The following is a 9,808-nucleotide window of genomic DNA, read 5'->3' as shown; positions in this document are numbered from 1 at the left end:
GCTCCTTAAATTTAATTTTTCTTTCCACTTTAAATAAATTATACTTTTGTGGAACTTCGTTTTGGTGTCGTTGGTGATCTGTCGGCTGGGGCTGGTTCCTGTTACTACAACAAAAACGCTTGCCAAGCCCGTCCTGATAATATGGGACGTAACACTCCCAAATCATTCCAATTCATTTATCATCAGAATATTTATTAGATAATGGACTTTAATGACAATCACATTAGGAATTATGGGTAAGTGAAACAAACTGTATGTCAACAAATCTTTTTAATGTGGGAGCCTACACTAACCTATATATACTGTATCTAAAGTGACCCAGAAGCTTCCAGTTAGAGTCCATCCTATTGAAGCAATGTTTATGGTTTTCCAAAGCTCTAAAAAACTCCAGTAGCACTTAAAGCAGCTTTATTTTATTTTTTTTTGTAAAAACATGTATTCCAATTAAATTAAATAATACATATATAATTGTAATAAAAGCAACCGGATTTAAAGAATAATAAGATGGCATGAACAAGATGAGGTAATTTGTATATGTAAAAAAAAAAACAACCACTGAACAAAGAGATTTCATGAAAAATGTCTCGGATTTATTATGTGGACCAAATTATTACTCTTGATTATGTTCTGGAAAAACATTTTAAATGGTTTGTGTGGGGATTCATCAAATAAATAAAGTCATAGGTTTGGAATAACATGAGGTTGAAAAGACAATTTTCTTTTATTTTTGATTGAATAATATTTAATACCCCTGCAGCCAGGAATTTTGGCAACTATCTGTGAAATATTTAGCAACAGTGCAAATACTTACAATAAAAAGCCCATATGTCACAGCCTTTTTAGATCTTTGCATCAAATCAAATAAAAATATTACTGATGTAAACACTGAAAATCCAATGGATAACCAACAAAAATCACCTGCATTACATAAAGAAAATCAGCACAAAGTAATAAAATACCCCAAATATTCTCAAGAACATCATGATGAAATACAGACACTGTAAACACAATTGATTTTAACAATATTCAGAAACACACAAATTATATTATATATAAAATTAAATATATATATATATATAAAAATATAAAACGTGGTTCCACAAGGCCAATTATATGGTTAAATGACTTTTTTTCAAGACCGCTATAGTTAAATCATTGTATCTGTGTTACACATTGTTTACCATTTGTGCATTACAAATTAGAGTTGGACTCTAAACTGAGTAAATGTGAAAACAACCTCACATTGGGTCTACACCTCAAGTGAATGATGACATCAAAAAACTGAAACATTCTAATTATAAATAAAAATATGAATATCAGTCTACATTGCTGCAAGCATATTATGCTAACAATGGAACGTTTTCGTTTTTTTGTATCTCATACTCATTTGCAGTGATGACACAGCGTTACTGTTTTCCTTCTGACAGATGGGAGTATGAAATAAAACAAATGAAAAACAATAAAAAGCCTCTTGGTTAGTAGTATAATATGAGCCAAAAAGAAACTATGGTGGGTAATAAAGATTGATAATTGTCATCTGAGTGGTCAGAATGGATTTTTTTTTCAGTATGGTAAGTTTATGGACTTACACTTACCCACACCCATCCAATCAGAGTCCCATAAAGCCAGGTATTGAGATATAGTTTTCTACCTGACTCTGTTAACAACATTGGTAAAGTGAGGCCACCCAAAATCAACAGAGAAGGTAATGTCTTTGTAAGACTAAGAGGTGACTTTTGGCTTTCTCCAGGGAACCTGCACTTTTTCTCAGGGTCTTCAGAATCATAGAAAGTAGTCAGAAGCCTAAACAGAAAGAAAACTACATTTTGATAGTGCAACTAAATCACCATTTTAAAATAATTCAGCATTTTCCAGTTAACAAAATACTTTAATCAACAGCAACACTATTTTTATCGCACATTGTAATTTGCACAAAAAATAATTTTCAGTCCAGCAAACTGGAAATAACAAACATATTCTCCTTAAATGTTTATATGGCTTGACTCTAGTTTAACCACTTTAAAGTATATATAGCTTTTAGACATAACTGTTGCACAAAGTATCAAAACACTTTTTCTGACCAATTAACTTCTAGGACCTTTCCAAGTCTTCCATGATCATGGGATCCCTGCTGTGATCAGTGATTTTGCAAACATACCACAACCAAAATAAGTTTATGTAGTGTAACACTTTTTGGTTACACTTTATTTTAAGATGTCCTTGTTACATTGTTACAAGTGTAATTATACATTTAAATATTGAGTAATATTAATGGACTACATGTACTTACTATATGGTTAGGGTTAGGATTTGGCTTAGGGTCACATGCAATTATTCATAATTTATTGTTATTATAATAGTAAGTACATGCAACAAGGACAACAAAAAGTGTTACCGACTTTTTATACATTGCCCTTGTTACACTTAACCTGTACTTAATATAGTAATAACAATATATTATGCATAATTACATGCAATTAAAGGGGTCATATGATGCATTTTTAAAGATCATTATTTTGTGTATTTGGTGTGACCGAATATATTGCCATGCTTTAATGTTCAACAACTATTATTTTTCAAATATTGTACATTATTGTAGGTCCGTGGTTCTCAACCTTTTTTTTCCAGCGGGCCGCACTATGGTCCAGTGCAAGTCTCGCGGGCCGCACGCATATAATTTACACCAATACAAACCAACCTGATTTATACTATTATAGCCTAAATATTATGATATCTGATCTATTACATTCATTGAAATAAATAATTCTACTCCCCATAAATAAAGCACCTGATGCTGTCGGGAGCTAACCAATTATGTGAGATTCAGCTCGAAAGGAGTAACAGCACAAAGAAGTTGCGATTGTAAAGCCTGTGTTATACTTTCCGCATGAGCATTCCGGACGCTTACACGGCCAGTGCGGACGCAGACTTCAATTTATACTTCTGAATGCGCAGGCTGATGGTTCGCTCTGCAACAAACATGTTAACAAACAATTGCCCAGAATTATTGCACATCCCTGTCTTTATATTCATTTATTGAGGGATTGCACAGGTTCGAGTAGCAATGAGTTTCTTCACACTGCCTGCACATGTGCAATTGTACTTTTGAAGCCTACTGATCACGCGCACCTGTCCGCGCTGTCGTCTGCTCAGAGCCTCGGCACACACTCTCCGATTACGATTTTTACGTCATGCCTACCTAGTGGTCCATAGCGGACTCGCGGACGCAGAAAGTATAAGAGGCTTTAAGATGCAGTCTGTAAGACGCGCACGGGAGCATGACTTTTTCAAGCGCGACATTGCAGAAAATGTGCGTTCACAAATGTAGCCTATGTTGATCCAAATATGGAAAGCACTTTCGAATTTAATATGAGGTTCTCTCCAGAGATGTTTTGCCACATTTCTTCAATTAAGGATTGCTAAGTAGTATATGGTGTTATTTGCCTGAACTCAACTTCAAGTGAGTTGCGGGGCAAACCGAAAATCCAGCACTTCTCCTTCACTACTGATACTGCGACTATTCTTGTTTGTACGTGTTCATTTGCTGGCATTTTTTCACATTTCTTTTTTTCTCCCTTAAAAACAAATTTGTCCATTCTGATGCTCAATTTTACCTTAACTAATGGCTGTTGATGACTATTTGAATTGAATTCAGCCAAAGTGCGCGCTTGTATGTGTTCGTTAAATGCGTCTGACAAGCGAAGTCTGCTCTGATTGGCCAGCTGACCCAGTGCAATGTGATTGGCTCAACACTGCAAGCACTCGACAGAAATGTAACATCCCTTTCCATAATCGTGAGATTCATCTTTCAAAATAAATGTAAAGACAGTTAACCCTTTCAAGTCGATTAACGGGTATGCGTGTTATGAGTCATTGTCTCCTGATAACCCCGAAAAGAACTTAAAGGAACACTCCGACTTTTTGGGACTTTAGCTTATTCACAGTAACCCCCATAGTTAGATAAGTCCATACATACCTTTTTCATTTCTGTGCGTTCTGTAAGTGTTATTTGACGCACCCACCGCTAGCCTAGCTTAGCACAAAGACTGGATGTAAATGGATACTGGTAGCATAGTAATCCCAATAAGTGACAACATAATGCAAACATTTTCCTATTTACATGTTGTGATCTGTATAGTCACAGCGTGTACAAATAACAAGGCTATATGAGACATAGACCATTTTTAATCGTATAAATACTGGGAACTATATTCTCACTAGGCGTAGGAGCACAGCTAACGTTACTTGGGCGGAGTGATTAGCGCAGCACCCGAGATGCGCCGTGGTGAGGAGAAGAGAGTTCGCTCAGAGTTGGAGTAATAGAGTCAGCAATTACTAGATAGTAGATTTATAGTGTACAATCATGGGTGTTCGCTGTATTATAAAGAACTGCGACAATAAACAGGGGAGACCAGGTAATACTATGATGTTTCATAGAATTCCAACCAAAAACGCTCATAAACGACATAGATCCAAACACGCCTGTAAACACCATCACAAAGTATTTCGTTTGCTCTGAACATTTTACTGTAGACGACTATTTTGAAAAAAAAGCAAGTTGCCACACGGACCATGAAACGTGTGCTTAAGGATACAGCTATCCCATCGATTATTAAAGACAGGACAAATTGGATCACCTGTTACTGCGGTAAGTGTTCCGTTATGTTTTGAGATGACTAACATTAGCCATACTGTAACAGTGCCATGCTAGTAATATAACCTTAGTAGTGACACTATTACGTGAATAGGGGCTCCGTGTATCCGTGTATCCCCTTTTTTGTTATTATTGTGACACACTGTATGCAATGGCTATACTACAATTTCATTGAACTATGAATGATCATTATAACAAAATCACTTAACTTACTTGGTGGACAGCTGACCATTAGGTTCACTCGGCATGGGGCGTTTCTTCCAGTTGATCTTGTCACAATGGGAAAAAAAAGACAACTGCCGGGTGTATTAGGGCAGAGAAATCTTCCGTGGTAGTAACGCAAATATTTTGATTGTCATCAAGCCTTGACATTGATGGCAATACCCGGTCCCATTCATTACAACAAAGGCACTCGGTTTCTGTCGGCATAGGTTGTCATGTTCCACATTTACACCACCAGTCCGTGTTCGTTCTGATTCTCCCTTCGTCTTACAGCTTCCAAAGTTTGTAACTCCTCGTCTGTGTATTCTGGCTCAAAACTATATGGTTCTGGATCTTGGTTTGATACACAGTAAAATTCCTCTGAGTCTGACAATTCCTCAAAGTCAGCCATGATCACAAGTCACGTCTAGCTAGTTAGTCACATTTGTTTTGTTTACAGAACTATCAACAGGGCGTCTCGTGTGTTGCGCTAATCACTCCGCCCAAGTAGCCACTCAGCCCAAGTAACGTTAGCTGTGCTCCTACGCCTAGTGAGAATATAGTTCCCAGTATTTATACGATTAAAAATGGTCTCTGTCTCATATAGCCTTGTTATTTGTACATGCTGTGACTATACAGATCACAACATGTAAATAGGAAAATGTTTGCATTATTTTGTCACTTATTGGGATTACTATGCTACCAGTATCCATTTACATCCAGTCTTTGTGCTAAGCTAGGCTAGCGGTGGGTGCATCAAATAACACTTACAGAACGCACAGAAATGAAAAAGGTATGTATGGACTTATCTAACTCTGGGGGATACTGTGAATAAGCTAAAGTCCCAAAAAGTCGGAGTGTTCCTTTAAATGACACGTTCAGATTTGATCGTACAGATAAGAGCAATACATCAATCGAATCTGTAAAGGGTCTACTTTTTTTGTATACAGACATAACAAAACTTTGTGCATTTATAAAATAAAGATAACAAACAAGGTGTGCTGTCTGCAGCCTTTGTCTGCGGTGATCATTTAGACATGCGTCATTAAAATGAACTGTAACTCAGTGAATACTCAACAAAGAGATATGAGAGATATGTCTATAGAAAACTTGACATGTCTACTTTTAAACTAAACAAGTGCTGCCGAAAACAAATATTCTGTGATGAAGTAATCCATATGATGTCCGTTTTTCATGTCTCCCTTCATTATATCTAATGCGACCACACCCCGCGCTGAACGCGCTTTTGAGATGATATTTCACTGAAGTGTGCGGCTTGAAAATGCCCATACAGCAGAAGACAACGCAGCGAGACTGTTCAAGTTTTTTTTATTTTACAGTTTGCTTCACGATGAGAGGAATAAGACATAATTCACCACAAAAAGATGTGATGTGGATTACCTCAGGATTTGAGATTTGGATTTCCTTAGAAAAAAAAAATGAAGTGCTTTATTCAGCAGAGATCATAAACATGAGTATGTTTCTTTTTATTTATTTATATACTTTTTTCACATGTGTAAACATTTTAATAGTCAGACTTTTTCCAAACTATAATTCCTGACTAAATGCATAATCAAGTGAAACATTATGAAGTTTCAATAATATACACTACCATTCAAAATCTTGATGTAATGTATTGAATGTATTCCCAAAAAACCTGAACAAAAATATTCAGCTTTTTTCAATATTAATAATAATAATAATGATGATAAGTGAGTAAACAAGATGATTTTCACATAATTTAGAAAGAAAAATTCAAGGCCACAAGCTCCGGTTCTCAAAAGTTCCGGGAACCAATATTCTGTATGTGTTTTATGGCCTTATTCTATTGATTTAACATTTTTAGTTTTTCACTAACCATGCATAACATTTTTTTTTTCTCAAAAACACAATCATGTACATACATGCTGCTCACATATTATTATAGCCCAGTTTGTGCTGATTACAGTGATATTAGACTTTAGCCATTAGATGTTTATAAATAACTGAAAACATTTCAGAGTATGACAAAACTTCTCCAGGCCCAAAAATACCCTTAGACCTCAGAGAGTTAATAATGTCCTTAGTTTTACCATCATTTCAAGGCTGAAATGGGAACAGAGTGGCGTGACAGACACAGTGATAAAGCTTGTATGTGTTTGCAGTACAAGCGTGACGTGCAAACTCCACATTTGAACATTCAATAGCAAATACATAAATAATAAAACATACTTAGGAGTAGCTGATAAAGCGCCAGATTGTCATAGCAAAGTGAGAATTTCCTCATATCCTAGCCTCACAAACCATTGTCAATAAAATGCTTTGATGTTCTGTTGTAAGTAATCTTAAAGATTTCTAAATGCATCATCTTTCGGAAGGCCAAATAAAGTGCTTTTTCTTTTGCCTAGATACACAAAGCATCTCCCTGACATGGCTGCTTCAGCACTGTCTGCGGTTACTGAAACCACGCCTTCTTTCTTTGCTTGAACATATGGGCAGCATTACACAAATATTTCCACATACTGACATAGACATGTTTTTGCATTATTGACATTTTTGCATTATTGACACTGTTTTCCTAATGAATGTTGTTCAGTTGCTTTGACGCAATGTATTTTGTTTAAAGCGCTATATAAATAAAGGTGACTTTGACATGTGGGGGCTTGTTTGAATTAGCTGTTTTAGGAGGGCGTGGAAGAATTTTAACTTTGATAAAGAATATCTCTTTGGATTTGAGACTTTAGTCTTTGAAACTTTACAGAACTTCATGCATTAAGATCCTGTAAAACTCTGAAGAGAAAGGAAAAATTGTAATTGCACTACATGATCCCTTTAAGCCTTATATGCAACAACCCTAAACTGAACCCTCATCCTAACCATACAAGTACAGGTGGTTAATTGATATTTCTAAGTACTTAAATGTATAATTACACTGTATCAAGGACATCATAATAGTGTAATCATGTATACATAGTTAAGCATATGTAGGTAAGCATAAATAAGAATGATGGACTAGGGGCTAATTCGGAAACTCACTTGTCCTTGATTTCAAATCTTTCATGTAGCCATCTCCGGAAGAGCACTGGCTCCACCGGAATTTCCCTCACGTCCAATCGGTTGAAGTGGATGTGCACCCTGGGGCATTCCTTGCACAAAAACTCTATCACACAGATAATTTAAATTAGATAAAAGGCATTTCAGACAACCATCAGACCATCAACCATCAATACTCAATGTATATTCTCAATGCTTTGATGGGGCAGAGTAGATATAGCTCTTGGTCCTGCTCCGAAGGAGAAAGAGCAGAAAGAGCTATCACCTGTGCTCTGAAGAGAGTTCAGAGCAACTTCGGTAACATAACTATGCCTCAGCTTTAGGATGAATCCTTGGTAGGCCTCACCGAGAGTGCCTGCAGATCACCCATATGCTTCACAGGGAAAAAAGGTCAATGGACTGTAGCTCTTCAGAGCCCTCAACACCATGGACAGGTCCCATGTAGGGGTGGTGACAGGGTGAGGCAGGTTGAGCCTCCTTGACTCTTTCAAAAAGTGTAAGGCTGCTATGGCTGCTACATAGACCTTAAGCGTGGAGGGGGAACAACCCTAATCCACTTTTTCTCAGGGTCTTCAAAATCATAGAAAGTGGTCAGAAGCCTAAACAGAAAGAATACTACATTTTTAAAACACATTTTGAAAGTACAACTAAATTACCATTTTAAAATAATCCAGCATATTAACCATAACCATTTCATTGATCTTCATGCATGCGATCACTCAGAATCGGTTGCTTAATTCCCTGACTCTGCCGTTTCTCTCTCCGAGGTTTGCTGAGAGAGGAGAAACGAGAGAGTGGGCTGCCTTCAATTGAAGGCAGTCCGTGAGGGGAAAAGAGCGAGACTTGTGCTCTTAGCGAAAGCATTCTGTCTCGATGAAGAGCAGTATCTGCATGGGGGCTGCCCAGACAGGTGAAGTACTCACTGCCCTTCTGCATCATTTAAGATTTCAGGTACAAGCCACACTCGCAGTGCAACATTTGCAACAACACTGCTAGAAATGTCCCCCCTCTAGAACTTACCTCTTAGAAATAAACTCTTTTAGGCTCGCCGGACCGCAGCAGTGGATCAGCTGGGCTTCGAGTCTTGTAGATCAGCGAAGAACTTAGTTGTCGCTGAAGGAGAAGAAATCTGAGGATCCTATGGCAAAGTGCAAGCTTTTATAGCCAGATGCACCACCCATATTGGTGGGCTCTGGCTGGCTGTGTCGCCATAGGCATTGGTTCGTTTTTAATACACTGCATGTATCAATGGTCATGCAGTTACACTGCGTTATTAAAAAAGTCTTCAGTATTTGGAGAAAAAGGAGTTTCTCAAAGCGTCTTAGCAGACGCAGTACGAGTGAAGTATTGATAGGGAACTCCCCGTCCATGCACAGATAGAATTTACTTGTATATTTAGGCATTTAGCAGATGATTTTGTCCAAAGCAACTACCAAATGAGGACAACAGAAGCAATCAAAACCTTCAAAAAAGCAATAAGTTGTAAGTGCTCTGACAAGTCTTGGTTAGCCTAACACAGTACATGTAGCAAGGTTTTTTGTTTTTTATAATAAAAAGAAAACGAGTAGATAGAATAGAAAAAGAATACAGATAATTTGTGTTAGAAGGTCTCTCTTTTTTTAAAAGAAAAAAAAGTTAGTGTTAGAGGATAATTTTTTTTTTATAAAAAAGAAAGCAAGTATCAAAGAGTGCAAGTGTTAAAGGATCATTTCTTTTTTTTTTTTGGCTACATTTGTGAATTGAGTCACTAAGACGGTGAAACACCTAATCATGAGCTGCTCTAATGTAAATGAACACGGACCATAATTATTTAATTGAATCACAGCCTTTTGTGATTTAAGGAAAGCGCAGTACATTATTGCAATTTATTTAAAATTAAAGATTAGGCAAAGCAAAAACACAGTGTTGGATATTTAGTTT

General features: G+C 36.8%; 1 protein-coding gene across 1 annotated transcript in view; it reads right to left on the bottom strand.

The window, feature by feature from the left end:
• Nucleotides 1-1,096: 1,096 nt before the first annotated feature.
• The window catches only part of agpat5 (1-acylglycerol-3-phosphate O-acyltransferase 5 (lysophosphatidic acid acyltransferase, epsilon)), a 35,505-nt gene continuing 26,793 nt past the window's right edge, over nucleotides 1,097-9,808 (bottom strand). Inside the window, exons 7-8 of the mRNA XM_059566796.1 lie at nucleotides 7,871-7,994; nucleotides 1,097-1,803 (exon numbers count right to left, since the gene is read on the bottom strand). Coding sequence (XP_059422779.1) covers nucleotides 1,578-1,803; nucleotides 7,871-7,994 — 350 coding nt within the window. The 3' untranslated portion in view covers nucleotides 1,097-1,577. The remainder of the gene's footprint in view (nucleotides 1,804-7,870; nucleotides 7,995-9,808) is intronic.

The sequence above is a fragment of the Carassius carassius genome, chromosome 14 (assembly GCF_963082965.1).
Source record: "Carassius carassius chromosome 14, fCarCar2.1, whole genome shotgun sequence".
In the NCBI taxonomy this organism is placed as follows: Eukaryota; Metazoa; Chordata; class Actinopteri; order Cypriniformes; family Cyprinidae; genus Carassius; species Carassius carassius.
Note: the sequence above shows the minus strand (reverse complement) of the source record. Positions and strands in the feature narration are given on the sequence as shown.